This window comes from Dipodomys ordii, unplaced genomic scaffold (assembly GCF_000151885.1).
Source record: "Dipodomys ordii isolate 6190 unplaced genomic scaffold, Dord_2.0 Scaffold29, whole genome shotgun sequence".
Classification (NCBI taxonomy): Eukaryota; Metazoa; Chordata; class Mammalia; order Rodentia; family Heteromyidae; genus Dipodomys; species Dipodomys ordii.
Window position 1 is genome coordinate 5533342 of NW_012267245.1, and position 16617 is coordinate 5549958.

General features: G+C 44.3%; 1 protein-coding gene across 1 annotated transcript in view; it reads left to right on the forward strand.

The window, feature by feature from the left end:
- Positions 1–4661: 4661 nt before the first annotated feature.
- Myot (myotilin) overlaps positions 4662–16617 on the forward strand; it is a 19861-nt gene continuing 7905 nt past the window's right edge. The window contains exons 1-4 of the mRNA XM_013016005.1: positions 4662–4740; positions 8022–8564; positions 13448–13622; positions 14914–15011. Of these exons, the coding sequence (XP_012871459.1) occupies positions 8212–8564; positions 13448–13622; positions 14914–15011 (626 nt within the window). The 5' untranslated portion in view covers positions 4662–4740; positions 8022–8211. The remainder of the gene's footprint in view (positions 4741–8021; positions 8565–13447; positions 13623–14913; positions 15012–16617) is intronic.

A 16617-nucleotide genomic window follows, 5' to 3' on the forward strand; every position in this document is an offset into this window, starting at 1 on the left:
ACCACTTGAGCCACAGTGAGGGAGTAGCATGCTGTAAGGAAAGAAAACAGTGCCTCCGTCCTGGAATGAAGCTCCTTATTAGTGCAGTGTTTATCTTTGAAATCCTGCCTTCTCTTTCCCATGCATCATCTTCCCAGGTCTCTCCTGCTTTGTTAGCAGGAATGGCAATTGTTAGGTCACTTCAGAAAATGTTTGTTTTTTTGTTTTGTTTTGTTTTTTGATTGGTCGTGGGGCTTGAACTCAGGGCCTGGGAGCTGTCCCTCAGCTCTTCAGCTTAAGGCAAGTGCTCTACCACTTGAGCCACAGCGCCACTTCCGGTTTTCCGGTGGTGGAGATGAGAGTCTCACAGACTTTCTTGGCTGACCTGGCTTTGAACCACGATCCTCAGATGTCAGCCTCCTGAGTAGCCAGGATTACAGGTGGGAACTACCAGTGGCCCCTCTATAGGTTTTTTATGCAAAGCGCTAAAGCTACAAAATACAGAAGTCTAGGAGTATAACGGGATCCCATGTTTCAAGAGATAGCTAGTAGAGAAAACAGATACATCGGACAGATAAGACAAGTGATTGTTGTTGTTTTTAAAATAATTTATTTGTTCACTGTCTTTAAGGAGTTGTACAAAGGAATTTCCATTCAACAGGTCAATGTATGAATAAAAGGCATCTTGATCAATATTTCCCCTTTACTCTCCCAGATTGTATTAGGTTGTGTTTTTTTTTTTTTAATTTTTATACTCATGAGCTGCCTGGGATGACAAAATACCTCATCAGATGGATGGCTGGATTTGGTTGTGTTTTTGTTCGTGTGTGCATGTGTGTGCTCACACGTGGATGCATGTATGCACTGTACTGTGGCTTCAACTCAGAGCATCCAGCTTTTGCTTACCTTTTTCACTCAAAGATGGCACTCGACCATTCGAAGCTTTTTTGCTGTTTTTCGGAGATAAGAGTCTCTTGGAGCCTGACGTTGGTGGTTATCACCTGTCATCCTAGCTACTCAGGAGGCTGAGATCTGAGGATTGCGGTTCAAAGCCAGCCCGGTCAGGAAAGTCTGTGAGACTTTTATCTCCAATTAATCACCAGAAAACCAGAAGTGGCGCTGTGGCTCAAGTGGTAGAGCGCTCACCTTGAGCTGAAGAGCTGAGGGACAGCGCCCAGGCCCAGAGTTCAAGCCCCATGACCAACAAATAAAAAAAAAAAAAAGTCACTTGGATTTGTCTACCTGAGGCTGGCTTCAGACCTTCAGATCTCAACCTCCTGGGTAACTAGGCGTAAGCTACTAGGGTTCAGCCCATGGGTATTTTTTTAACCTCTGGAATATTCTACTCCTAGCACCTTTATTCCCTCACATTTGACAACACTGCCTGTGTGTTAACTTAGGGCACCCATGTGTGCTGACGGGAGTCGAACTTCTTCCCTTTTCAGAGGAAGTTTGCACCTTAATTATCACAGAAGCTTTTCCCGAGGACTCTGGGAAGTTCACGTGCACTGCAGAAAATGAAGCTGGGACTGTGGTCTCAACAGCAAAACTCTTTGTTTCTCCAGGTAATCACTCTTAAAAAAAAATCTCCATGCTCCAATTCAGCCCCGAGTCAAGAGGATTCTATTTTTACCTGAACAGGTGATGAATTATATTTTTCAGAAGGAAAAGAAGTCGAGAAACCAAAGGATTCTCCAAGGTCTCCCACGAATGCGTTTTCCCCACAGCCGGCCCCATTTTCCTCAAGGAGAACGCTATACGAAAGACAGAAATCCGGAACATGCCTCCAGTAGTCTCATGCTGGCCCCTGACCCAGACAGCCACGGCGAACACGAGATCCCAGCACCCAACATCTGTGCCATCAGCAGAAATCCCTCTGGGTTACAGCCACAATGGTAAGGCTGGGCAGAAACAACAAACAACAACGACAAACCCCAAACTCTAATTTTCAATACTTGAATGATTATTTTGAAAAGAATCATCAAAGTAACTATTAGGATCAGTGGTCAAGTTCCAATGTGATTTCGTGATTTACAAAAACAAGTCATGTTACAAATTTGCTATGTATGTATTTATTTTTGCCCATCCTAGGGCTTAAACTCAGGGCCTCGGTTCTGTCCCTGAGCCTCTTTGGGCTCTGCCTCTTGAGTCACAGTGCCACTTCCAGCTTTTCTGAGTAGTTTACTGAAGATAAGAATTTCTGCCCAACCTGGCTTCGAACTGTGATCCGTAGATCTCAGCCACTGGCGTCCGGCTCATGTTACAATTTATTTCCCAAGGGTTTTTCACTTGACATAATCTCTCTTATTTTTTGTATTTAAAAAAAAATTTTCTGTAAGTAGTTGTACAAGGGAATTGCCATTTAACCAAGAAGTTTATGAATGCAGTATAGTTTGATCAGTGTTACGCCTTTCAACATTTCAGCAAATACTCTTGATTTGCTGGACAGAGCATGGTGAACTTCCCGCCTTCCGTGAGCTTACGTTCTGACCAGAGTCCCTCTGACTTCCGTGGTGCTCCCTTGCTGTCAGTCCTACCCCTCACTGTGGCTGAAATCACAAGTTTCGACCTTAGATGTATATTTATGGTCTGTTACAGAGACTTACTCAAAGGAAATGAGATGAGAAACAGAAGCAGCGCTGAAATCTTTTCCCTGAATAGAAATCCCAGCTTCATCAATACAGATATTTAGAGCATTTTGTGATAAGAGTTTCTTCATGGTCATTCTTAGGATAAAGATAGAGTGGCCAGGCGCTGGTGGCTCACGCCTGTAATCTTAGCTACCCAGGAGGATCATGGTTCAAAGCCAGCCCAGGCAAGAAAAATCTATGAGACTCTTACCTCCAACAAACTACTCAGAAAAAGCCAGAAGTGGCTCTGTGGCTTAAATGGTGGAGAGCTAGCCTTGACCCAAAAGAAGCTCAGGGATGGCTTCTAGACCCTGAGTTCAAGCCCTAGGAACACACACACACACACACACACACACACACACACACACACACACACATCTTCCTCAACTGTAGCACATTTGGAAGTGAACAAAATTGGAAATTTAGCAGTTGATCCTACCTGTCTCCTGTCCATGTCTGGTGTGGTAGATCTCAAACTTGCAGTACCGAGACATCGCAAATCTTGTCTTCCCTTCCTGGGACCTAATCAGATAGAAGCAAGTGTCCATCACACAGACGGCATTGAAAGCAATTAAAATCGTGGCGTGCGGTGACTTCTGGATGTGTTAGCTATTATTGTTGTGCACTTGCGTATTTAAAGTCTCCGTAATTTGGATTGATTTTTGTCCCTATTAATGGAATGCGAAATATCAGCAAGTAGGTGTGGAGAAATATTTTGGGAGATTCCTAAAATAAGACTTTGATAGACATCCACCTACTCACCAAGTCGAGCGTGGGTTTTTCTTATGGGGTAACGGCTGCCCACTCAGGTGCCAGTTACTCTGAATACCAAAGCAAGTGACATGTAGAAGAAACTTTCTTTTCATTTCTTTATTCTTTTGCTCAAGGCTGGCTGAGCCACAGCGCCACTTCTGGTTTTCTGGCAGTTCATTGGAGATCAGAGTCTCACAGCCTTTCCTGCCTGGGCTGGCTTTGAACCGTGATCCTCAGATCTCAGCCTCCTGAGGAGTTAGGTGTGAGCCAATCAGTGCCCAGCTTTTGTTCCTTTTTTTTTCTTTTTTTAGATAGTATCTTGCTATGCTTCCCAGGCTGGCTTCCAACTCTTAAGCTCAAGTGATTATCCTACCTCAGCCTCTCAAGTAGCTGGGACTTCTAAGAGAGGGAAATGGAAGCCATTTCATGGAGATGTTTCTATTTGATTGGCTGGAAGGTTTCTTCTACACACACACACACACCCTCAGAGACATAAATCTCACACACACACACACACACACACACACACACACCCTCAGAGACATAAATCACACACACACACACACACACACACACACTCTCAGAGACATAAATCCTATAATGAACTCCCTGACAGATGGAGGAAGGAAACTATAACTGGTTTGGGATTAAGGGAGTGACCCGGGGAACGTGGACAGGCTTATTTATATAGATTGCTTGTCTGTTTGGTTGTTTCTCACATATTTCAAAAGTCTTCCAGAATAAAAGTACTAGGCCAGAGGAACACATGCCAGAGACAGGTTCAAGAAACTTGCTAGAGAAACTGAATCGTATTTTTTCCTTCTTGGTGATGGGTCACCCAGCCCCTTCTCCCTCTGAGAACTAACTACTTGAATGAGTCTCAACCCCCCACTCTTATTAGGCAAGTGAAAATGGCGGGGGGAATCTTTCAGATTCAGAACGACGCAATACCAATCAATTTGGAGCCAATCGGCCCCAGGTCTCGCCACAGGAGAAGTCTCAACTAGCGAGAAAAGCTCTAAATGTCCCGTTTCTGTATCCGAAGCGCTGCCTGCTCAGGAGCTTTGCTTGGGAAGTAAACTCCGAGACAAAATTCAGGTCTCAAATAAAGAGGCCCCGCCAGCAAAGCTCATGTAACCCCTCTCCTTAAATATCCCCCGTGACATCTGAGATATTGTTTAGATTGTGGACTCTTACTTTGACATGCCGGCATAGGTGGATGGACAGGCGAGCACATCAGATGTCACTGTTTGGCAGCTGATAAAAGTCAGGGATAGTTATATTGCTAAGCACCAGGGCCACGAGATTAGGCTCAGGGAAGGAGATGGCCCTTCCTTCCCACAGGCACTAGCGGGTCGAACCCAGCTGGCACCTTCTGGTAAGTCCCTGCTTTCTTCCTGCCCATGGTTTTGGGTTCTGTTTTTGTTTTTTGTCCAAAATCAGAGGTGCGGGCACAAAGTCGGATCTTCAGGTAAAGTTGGCCAGTCCAAAAATCTCACCATGCGGTTGTACCAAGATTTAAAGAGAAAGCCATCTGTGTACTTCACCCAAACCTCAGGGCTTTCCTTACAAAGGACAGAAGGAAAGAGAATTATTTTTAAAACATCGGTGTTGGTTGTTTTTTTTTTTTTTTGCCCCCTTGAAAAGGGATATTTGATCTCACTGAAGTAGTGACAGTGGCCTGTGGCTTTCCAAAAACCCACAGTCGTCATTCCAGTAAGTCTTGGCTATTTTAGAAATGTTCTAATAGTTACAAATGATGTTTAAAATAGGAGGCTGGATGGTGTTTTATTTATGAAATCTTTAAAACTGGCTTAACCATCGTTGGAAAACAAAGCTGAGTTGTGGGGAAATAATTACAAAGATGAAGAAAGAGCATTTTGGAATTCCCTGTGAAAGCACCTGTGTGAAATGGGATTCAGACCATGGACAAAATGACACATTTGGAAGGACGTGTTTTTAAAAGGCTTTTAACAACGTCAGTCATGAGTAACCGTGCGAGCCGACACCGAAACGGATAACACAGCTGACATTCTGGGAATATATTTATAGAAAAACAGGAAACTCTTTTTGGAAAACATCTACTGGCTGTTTCTTAGGTAGTTGATTCCTTGCTATTTCAAAGAAGTCTGAATTAAGTGGCTTGCCGAGGAAGGTCATCACAACTACATAACCCACAGCTACAAAACTATTTGCCTTGAAATAAAGCCTCTTTATTTGAGGAGTTCTAATTACAGCTCTCCTGTAGGGATCTTCCCCCTCCTCATTTCCCGCCCCCAACAAATTAAAGACCAAATGGAATTTATCCCCATAATGTACTTTGGATATCCATGTCTATATTCATAAACTTGAAATTAAGGGTGATATAACTTGTAAGTGTTTTCCCCCCCTCCTGTCAATACGGCATTGCTCTTGGCTGTGTAGTTGTAGTTTCGTGCTTTTCTAAAATTGCTCATTTTAATTTAACTCTAAGCTGCATGTCCAAGCCTAGGCTGATGAAGTTATTTGGTCTGGAAAAGTTTCGCTAACAGAATTTTCCTCCCGTCAGTAACTCTCATAACCATAAGCCTTTGATCTGATGATAACAATTTGACTTATTTTTTTTTCAGTAAAAAGTTGGCTCTGTCATTACATCAATGTTGATTAATATTATGTGGATGAAATTATTTTGGATGACATTACCTGATATTTTGAGCAAAATAGGATTGGTGTTACAATAACTTCCAGATCTAGTCTTTCTTCATAATGTCTATTTATAATGTTGCTTAGATGTGCCATAGTAATGGAAAAACCAGAGGCAGATATAATCTTTCAACAGCAAATGCAAAGGAATATGTCGATATGCTCTAGGAAGGCAGGAGGTCCACCAGAGTTAAGAAAGAAAACAGTGAGGTGCAGATTTAGCTTCATTAAGACAGGATTTTCACCTGTACTTCCTACTTGTCATTTGGAAAGAAAAAAAAAACATAAACAGAATCTGAAGCAACTTCAAAATTAGCTGAAGATACTTGTTACACTAGGAAAGATAATAAAGAGTAAAAACCCTAAATAATTAAGAGAACATCACGATCAGTAACTAGAAAGTTTACTCTAAAAAATCAGTTTGAAGGGCTGGGAAGGTGGCTCAGTGGTAGAGCGCTTGCCTTGCATGCTTGAGGCCCTGGGTTTGATTCCTCACCACCACATAAGCAGAAAGAAAAAAGCAGGAAGTGGCGCTGTGACTCAAGTGGTAGAGCGCTAGCCTTGAGCTGAAGAGCTGAGGGACAGCTCCCAGGCCCAGAGTTCAGGCTCCACGACTGGACCCCAAAAACAAAACAAAACAAAAAAATCAGTTTGGAAGCAAGGGGAGAAAAGGAGGGAGTGAATTGGGAGATGTTCGAATCCACTCTGTCGACAATGAATTGTCTATGTCTGTCTACTTTGTGAAATCGACAAATGAGTTGGGAGCAAATGTTGTCATTCTGGTTGTATATGTATTTCATGAAGGAAGTACACTGGTCTCCCTTACTTTACCAAGATGCTGCCTGTCAGATACTGTCAGGACTATCAATACAGGAATAAATCTGTGTCTCAGAGGGCTAGTCTTCAATTTTGATAAGCGCTGGGGAGAAAGCATGTTGATTGGAGGCCCTTGTTATAGATGAACGCAGCTATTGACTCCTGTCCATTCATTAAGTCTCTGTGGTTAATGCACCTGCAGCACCTGGGTACAAGTTAATCATGACATCATGAAATTGTTACCCGCCCTGAGTAGTGTCAAAGATTGCTTTTCCAAAACAACCCACTTAAAAAAAAAAATCCTGATTTTGAAGTGGTATTGTGGCTCAAAGTGGTAGAGCACTAGCCTTGAGTAAAAGAGCTCAAGGACAGCGCCCAGGCCCTGATTCAAGCCCCATGACCAAACTACAACAATTTAAAAAAATCCAATTTTGTGCTCCTATGTCTTGAAGCCCCTAGGTAGGGTCTCCTCCAGGAGGAAGCAAACATGATCGCATGTGCTATGAATCGAAGCATAGGTAATGATGAGCTATTACACTTCTCACCCATTCTCAGGGCAAGAGTCACTTGTGCAAAGACAGAGATAAAAGAAATGAGCAAAGTTCTACCTAGAGGCAACCTTAAAAGCATATAAGCTGAGCTGGGAAGGTGGCTCAGTGGTAGAGTGCTTGCCTAGAATGCATGAAGCCCTGGGTTTGAGTCCTCAGGACCACATACACAGAAGTTAGCCGAAGTAGCACTGTGGCTCAAGTGATAGAGTGCTAGCCTTGAGCAAAAAGAAGCTCAGGGATAGTGCCCAGGATGGGCAAAAAAAAAAAAAAAAGCATATAAGCTTAAGACAGAAACAAAAGCCAACAGGGCATAAAGAAAAATGATAACAAGTGTTCTATTTTGTTTTGTTTGTCAGTCATGGGTCTTGAACTCTGGGCCTGGGTGCTGTCGCTCAGCTCTTCAGCTCAAGGCGAGCGCTCTACCACTTGAGCCACAGCGCCACGTCCAGTTTTCTGGTGGTTCACTGGAGATCAGAGTCTCACAGACTTTCCTGCCCAGGCTGGCTTTGAACCACGATCCTCAGATCTCAGCCTCCTGAGTAGCTAGGATGACAGGAGTGAGCCACGGGCACCCGGCTAAGTGTTCTGTTTTGTTTCATTGCTTTTGAAGGAACTCTGTTCTTGGAGAGCAGCCCAGCCCACCCACACCGGGAGCACAGCACCCTCAAAGTCCCGGCGAGGAGGGGCAGAGCGCGCTGCTGGCCTCTGATCTCAGCCAGCCTCAAGTTCAGAACCCCACCCTCCCAGGAATAAGTCACCACAGCGACCGGCCACCATCGCCTGGCACTGACCCCCTGAGCATGTTTAACTACGAACGTCCCAAGCACTTCCTCCAGTCCCCGAGCCCCTGGGGCTCCAGGCTGCAGCCACCTGCACCAGAAACGTCCAGCGTCTCAAGCCAGACCAAACAGTCCTCCATCGTCATCCAGCCCCGCAGATGTACCGAGCAAAGATTCTCTGCCTCGGCCACCGTGAGCTCTCAGGTCACCATGTCCTCCTCCGGTTACCCGGCCCCTCAGCAGCCTGCTGGCTCCAACCCAGGCCAAAGGGTCACAGCTACCTATCACCAGTCCCCGGCCAGCTTCCTAAGCTCCATCTTGCCATCTCAGCCTGATTACAGTAGTGGCCAAACCCCTTCCACCGTGGACTCGAAGTAAGTGACTCACACGCCCAGCGAGCAGCCATCCGCAGAGCACTGTGGTAGGCCGCAGGTCGCTCCTTAGGCTAGAAAGAGATAGTGTGACTTTACAGTCCTATTCCATAATCCCCCCTAGAATTCTGTGAACCCCAGGTACTGACAAGAAAGGGGACTTCCGAGCTGGGAAGGTGGCTCAGTGGTAGAGTGCTTGCCTTGCCTGCAGGAGGTCCTGGGTTCGATTCCTCAGCACCATATAAGCAGAAAAAGCCGGAAGTGGTGCTGTGGCTCAAGTGGTAGAGCGCTGGTCTTGAGCTGAAGAGCTGAGGGACAGCGCCCAGGCCCAGGATCAAGCTCCATGACCAACAAAAAACAAAAACACAATGAACTTTTTTAAATTTTATTTTATTTGTGAACATACTTTACAGAGGGGTTACAATTACATGGGCAGGATAATGCGTACATTTCTTACCAAGCATTGCAGCCTCCTCCCTTTTTTTTTTTTTAATGTCAAGATCTGGCGTAAGTTCCTCTTGCTGTAAAGTTAGTTTCCCTGGTCTGGGCTCCGCTAAGATGAAGGCCTCCTTCCTTTCTGTCCTTCCTTAGATCAAGTTTCTCTCACCTAAGCAAAGATTATTCCATTTCTTCTCGGTCCTGTCTTCCTAGCTGCGGTCCCCTCTAAACCTGAGCAGCAAATTGGCTAACAAGAGTTTTGAATGATCAATTTTGGGTTTTTTGGAAAAAAGTCTAGAATTCAGACAGTCACATGCATGGATTAGACAAAAATCTTGGATAGGTAAAGGCTTATGACACTCAGATTTTCTTTAGTACTTGGGACTGTAACGTGTTCAGGCTGGCTAGCAGATCTAAATCCAGTGGGGAAAAATACCTGCAGCCTTATGCAAGCATGCACTATGTCTACAGCCCAGAGAAAGCCCTGGGAGAGAACTTGATATGAAAAAGTACACAGTAGTTGTGCTTTTTTTAAAAGTATGATCTGGATACTTGGTGCTTGTGCAAACCAGGGGCTATCAGTTTTCCTATTTCTTGGCTAGGGAGACCATCAGGGAATTAAAGGCATCTCAAAAATTGGTGGTATATGTCTTGTTCCAGGCCTATTAATACATTTAATAAAAAGCATGTCAATTCCTCCTAGTCTTTTCTAGAGGTTAAATTTAAAAAAAAATCCCATTGGTAAAAACTCTGGAAGCCAAGTTGAACAGATAACAGGAAATCAATGTGCAAAGAAAACTTTTTCCTATTTTTTAAACATTAAAAAATATCAGACAACTCAGATATTAGGTTGAACCTGTTTGAAATGGCTGTCAACAGCTTTGACTCAAAATGACGCCTTCATAGTCTTAACATCATATTTTAAACGGTACCTTCGAGAAGGAACAGCTCTTTCTCTCATCCTCTCTCTTCCCTTCCAAGTTCCCATTATGCCCAGATCATACATTGTAGTCTTTCTGGGCTACATTGACTCAGATGATTGGTTTATGTTTTTATTTTATTCTATTTTATTTTTTGGTCGGTCGTGGGGCTTGAACTCTGGGCTTGGGCGCTGTCCCTGCGCTCTTCAGCTCAAGGCGAGCGCTCTACCGCGTGAGCCACAGCACCACTTCCGGTTTTCTAGTGGTTTACTGGAGATAAGAGTCTCAAGGAGTTTCCTGCCTGAGCTAGCTTTGAACTGTGATCCTCAGATCTCAGCCTCCTGAGTAGCTAGGATTACAGGCGTGAGCCACCAGCACCCGGCAATTGGTTTTTGTTTTTAAATTCATCTCATTTTCTATTATTTCCAAATTTCTCATAGGAATATTTAAAAATACAAAATAACCTTTTCTGACTATCATGTTTTTCTTAGTTAAGTCCCTCCGACTCCAGCCCTTCTCAGAGAAGAAAGCTGTGAAATGACTATTCACAGAGCCTCAGCCATATACATAGCTCTATGCAGAACCAAGAAGCAAGGACAAAAGACAAAAATAGAGACTAAGAAAGAGCCTGGGACGTCCCCAATCTGGAGATCAAAGAACCAGCTTTAGCAGTTCCATTTTCAGTCTCCACAGATAACTCTTCTAATCTTCCTACAGCTACTTGATACGCAGGCTGTGTCCAGCTGTACAGGGTGGAAAGCCCTTTGAACATTGGTGCAGGACTCTGTCATTGTTACAGTAGCCTCCAGCTCGTCCTGTCTAAAACAGTAGCTGTCCATTGGTAGACCCCTGTAGCGAACATTTTATTCACTTGGTCAAATCACATACGCAGAAACGGAGGGGACATTTTTTAATTCTGATCATTCTCTACCCGGAGCTTCTGTGTGGCATACAGCAGGTGCTTTATGTGAGTGGTGATTCCGTGTTCTGCTGCGTAACAAAATTCATCATGGAGATCACCCAGGAGAGAAAAAAAAAAAGAGACCCATCAAGCTGCAAACAAGTATACTACTCGTTTCTAAATACGAGCAGCTATCAAATAGGAAGATAGGAATGACTCGGTGAATAAAGCGCCTGGAGGTGCATCTTAATCTGATGATTGTTGAGCTTGATTTTAAGAATGCTTTGGGGTCTCCAAGACACCTCATGAAAGTGAAATAGAATCCTGTCACTCTAACTTGCTTTAACAAACTGTGTGTGACTTATAAAGATGGTCAGCTAGCATTGAAAAAAAAAATCACAATAGCCTATTATCATTCTACATCCTAGAGAAGGAAGAGATACAAGACGAAAGGAATTTTGCCACTTCGGTTCAGGAATTCAACCTTGGTGGTGTTGGGGGAGGGGAGGGATGGCTTACTATTTAAGCACTTGATTTTGATGATCTATGTAACCAAAGAAATGAAACTTTCATTAAGACTTAAAATAGACAACTGTGAAAATCCGGGGAGATCTCAAATGAGGGATAGGAATTGTATACCATCAACTTGAGTGCAAAGTTTTTTTTTGTTGTTGTTTTTTTTTTGTGGGTTGTGGGGCTTGAACTCTGGGCCTGGGCACTGTCCCTCAGCTCTTCAGCTCAAAATAAGCCATCTACCACTTGAACCACAGCACCACTTCCCATTTTCTGAGTGGTTTATTGGAGATAACACTCTCACGGACTTTCCTGCCCAGGCTGGCTTTGAACCACAGTCCCCAGATCTCAGCCTCCTGAGTCACTAGGATGACAGGTGTGAGCCGCCAACGCCCATCTGAGTGCAGAGTATCTTGATTACAGTAATGAACATTCATTTGCTCCACAGACGCATCCCCTATAACCATGTTCTACGTTGGCTGATCTAACCCTCCCCCCCCACCAGTGTGCCTAGAGATTAGACTTGGAATGATGGGGCTCATCCCCAAAGCCAACAGAAGTGAAAACCCTACTAAAAGGAACTACCATTCCATTTTACTTCTAAGTCCTTTTGAAGGATAGTTCAGAATCTTTTTCTTTTCTTTACTTTTCTTTTGGGGTCGGGTCGTGGGTCTTGAACTCTGGGCCTGGGCGCTGTCCCTCAGCTCTTCAGCTCAAGACGAGCACTCTACCACTTGAGCCACAGCGCCACTTCCAGCATTTTCTTTGTATGTGGTATGGAGGAATCAACCCCGGGCTTTATGCATGCTAGGCAGGCACGCTCTACCATTAAGCTACATTCCCAGCCCTCCTTTTTCTTTCCTTAAAAATCATCTAAACAAGGTTAAAGAAACAGCCAGTGCTTTAAGAGTTACTCATTTTAGAGACGCTGGAGAGAGTTTCTACATCATAAACTTAACAGGAACTGTGTAAATTCATCAGAAAGCCAGAGAGAGTGTAGACTGTAGATTCCACTCAAATCAATAGGATGTTTTATTGAACACCAGTGGGTGTGTGAAGTGCGGGTGATCAGTCTGGAGGAGTGTGCCATGATTTGTGGTATTCACAGATACCTCTGCCCATTTCAACCATTTCACACTAGAACATGGAGACCACAGGTAGCATGACACCGCTCAATAGCCACCAATCAATCAAACTTAAGAAGTTTAGCTACCGCTGGGCGCTGGTGTCTCACGCCTGTCATCCCAGCTACTCAGGAGGCTGAGATCTGAGGATCGCGGTTCAAAGCCAGCCCGGGCAGGAAAGTCTGAGGAACTCTTATCTCCAACGAACCACCAGAAAACTGGAAGTGGCGCTGTGGCTCAAGTGGTAGAGTGTTGGCCCCGAGCTGAAGACTTCAGGGACAGCGCCCAGGCCCAGAGTTCAAGCCCCATGACTGACCAAAAAAAAAAAAAATCATCTAGCAGCTCAGAAGAAGCCATCAGCTGCCACTGAGCAGAGGACTCACTTGAAAGTTCTTCAGGGAAGATCTTAGAGGAAGGATGGCCTCCTCCTGATGCCTACAGCCTTCCCCCACGTCCTGCTGACGTGGGGCAGGCTGAGATCTGAGGACTGTGGTTCAAAACCAGCCTGGGCAGAAAAGTCTGTGACACTTTCCAATTAAACCCCCCCCCCTGAAAAAAAAAAGTCCAAAGTGGAGCTATGGTTCAAATGGTAGAGCACTAGTCTTGAGCATAAAAGATCAGGAAGAGAGCTCAGGCCCTTAGTTCAAGCCTCAGACAGCACACACACACTCACACACACACACTCACACACAGAGTAAAATAACATTATAGTTCAAAGTCATAGACTCAATGACTTAACAATGCTCAATTCCATTTCTTAAAAAAGAAAAATAGTAGTAGAGTGCTTGCCTAGCAGGCAGGAAGCCCTGGGTTTGATTCCTCAGTACCACATACACAGGAAAAAGCCGGAAGTGGCGCTGTGGCTCAAGTGGTAGGGCACTAGCCTTGAGCAAAAGCAGCTCAGGGGACAGCGCCCAGGCCCTGAGTTCAAGCCCCATGACAGGCAACAAATAAATAAATAATTCAAATGTTTTCTTTTTCTCTTAAAAGCTATCAACCATCTTCCGTTGGCCAACCTGCAAATGCTAAGCCAGCCCAGCCTGCACATTCTAAGCCTGCACCAAGGACTCCTGACCACGAGATACAAGGCTCAAAAGAAGCTTTGATTCAAGATTTGGAGAGAAAGCTGAAATGCAAAGACCCGCTCCTTCCTAATGGAAATCAAGTGGGCATGGTTTCTATTTTGTCCCCAAGAGACACACTATAAAAATCTAGTTGCAGTAAGAACACCCAATCTCAGTGGAAATGCAGTTCACTAGTAGACCATCTGTCCAGCATGCATCATGGCTGGGTTCTAGCACCACAAGTAAAGGGGGAAAAATATTTTGCTATTACAGATCTATATCCCTGTAAGCAGCAAGGAGTAATATTGCCTTTAAAAAAATAGGTGGGGGGCTGGGAAGGTGGCTCAGTGGTAGAGCGCTTGCCTTGCATGCCTGAGGCCCTGGGTTCCATTCCTCAGCACCACATAAGCAAAAAGAAAAAAGCCGGAAGTGGCGCTGTGGCTCAAGTGATAGAGCGTTAGCCTTGAGCTGAAGAGCTGAGGGACAGTGCCCAGGCCTAGAGTTCAGACCCACAAATGACAAAAAAAGAAAAATAATTCTATATTGCCCTGTGTGAAGTTAACAATTGGCTTTTAGTTGTAAAAGAATGAAATTAATGAAGAAAAAGAATGACCTAATGAATGAGAAAAAAAATCGACTTAATGAAAACTCTTGTTTTAAACGTTTCCCTTCTCATAATATGTCACAACTGATGGGAAATACTGTCTACTGCACTTGTTCATGTATCTCGGTGTGACACTGGACAAGGAAGGTAGCTGCCATTAATATGCAGCTCTTGCTATGCACAGTTAAAACAATATTCTACGTCTTTAAACCAAGTGCATTTGACACAGCGGATTCCCTGCTTTGAACCGGTTCATTTAGCAAGAGTGATCTCTGAATGTGAGAGTAATCAAGACTGTACTAAAAACTGGAGAGGACCAGAAAACGCAGAACAAGGAGGAAGAGTTTCCCTGGCCTGGCAGAGCTATTACAGAAAAGTGCTTATGCCATTTATTTGTTTGTTTGCTTGCTTTTGTTGGTCGTGGGGCTTGAACTCTGGGCTTGGGTGCTGTCTCTCAGCTCTTCAGCTCAAGGCAGGTGCTCTACCACTTGAGCCACAGCGCCACTTCTGGTTTTCTGGTGGTTCATCGGAGATAAGAGTCTCATGGACTTTCCTTCCCCGGGCTGGCTTAGAACCGAGATCCTCAGATCTCAGCCTCCTGAGTAGCTAGAATTACAGTGCCTGACTTTCTCAACGATGAAACAGAAGGGGGTCAAACAAAAAAGAAAAGAGAAAAAGGAAGGAAAGTCAATACACGGAAAGCACGTTATCAGTCAGTAGATGGAGGTTTATGTAGGAGTTAGGAGCTTTAGGTCTCATGGCAAGCCTCTGCTGTCTCCTCTTCCCAGCGGCTGACATACGAGGAAAAGATGGCCCGCAGATTGCTTGGACCACAGAATGCAGCTGCTGTGTTTCAGGTTCAAAACAGTGACACACAGGACTCACCGCAGGTAAACTGAAATGTGTCTAACTGCAGTACTCTCTCCTTTTCCTGTGAGACGCTCGGAGCCTCTGTATTGCTCAGGCTGGCCTGGAGTGCCCAGACTGTAGAGATCATCCTATCTCAGCCTCCTCAGAAACTGGGCTACGGGCACTGACCAGCATGCGCACACCTTGCTGTGCTTTCATTCTTCATAATTTTTCTTTTTGTTTTGGTCAGTCGTGGGGCTTGAACGCTGGGCCTGGGCGCTGTCCCTCAGCTCTTCATCTCAAGGCTGGCACTCTACCACTTGAGCCATAGTGCTACTCCCGATTTTCTGGTGGTTCATTGGAGATAAGAGTCTCATGGACTTTCCTGCCTGGGCTGGCTTTGAACTACGGTCCTCAGATCTCAGCCTCCTGATGGCTAGGATGACAGGTGTGAGCCACCGGCGCCCGGCTTCTTCGTAATTTTTAGCAGTCTGCTTTTCTAAAGGCTACCATTAGAAAGAAATATCAGTAGTCTCCATTCTGCATGTGATATAGGAATGTGTGTGTGTGTGTGTGTGTGTGTGTGTGTGTGTGAAATTTTACTGCCCATTCTGATAGTTCTAGTGTTGTTTTTTTTTCTTTGCTCTTTTATTTGATTTATCTGAGTAGTTAAGGATCAGAGCTAAATTCAGAGAAGTTGAGTTGGGAATCTTGCTGAGGGCAGAAGTCACAATTCTATCATTTTTTCCTCTCATAAGCTGTCCATCATTTCAGTGCATAGACATAATCTTGTGACACCAGTGTAACACTCAATTCCTTGTGTCCTACCCTTGTATGGAAACAAGGCTTCCTATTAAAAGACAACAACAAATAGATATTCTGGGAAGCTGTAAGTCACGGACCTTGTTAGGCAGCCACTCTGTAGTCTTTAAAATCTTTAAAATAAAAAGTTATAGCTGGGCGCTGGTGGCTCACGCCTGTCATCCCAGCTACTCAGGAGGCTGAGATCTGAGGATCGCGGTTCAAAGCCAGCCTGGGCAGGAAAATCTTTGAGACTCTGATCTCCCATGAACCACCAGAAAAGCGGAAGTGGTGCTGTGGCCCAAGTGGTAGAGCACTCTCCTGGAGCTGAAGAGCTCAGGGACAGCGCCCAGGCCCAGAGTTCAAGCCCCACGACTAACAAAAATAAATAAATAAATAAAAATAAAATAAAACAAAAACTATAGTACGGGGGGGGGGGGAATACATAGTAGCAACAACAATATAACGAGATCAGAAAAAGATTGGTTCTACTTTTTTTTATAGACCTCAAACATTGTGCTTGAGTATAGTATACAAAATGTCATCAAATTATAACTAAAGTATCTCCTATGAAACAATATGTCCAACCTGTTTAATTTGAATGCTTTTAGTTTTTATTCATTGCTAGTAAAAAAAATTGATGTGTTACATCACTGGATTGATAATTGATATTTTTACCTAAATAAGATTCAGGCTAGCCCAAAATTGCTATGGTGTTATAAGACTTGTTTAAAAATACAAAGTCATGGGCTGGGAAGGTGGCTCAGTGGTAGAGCACTTGCCTTGCATGCCTGAGGCCCTGGGTTCGATTCCTCAGCACCACATAAGCAAAAAGAAAAAAA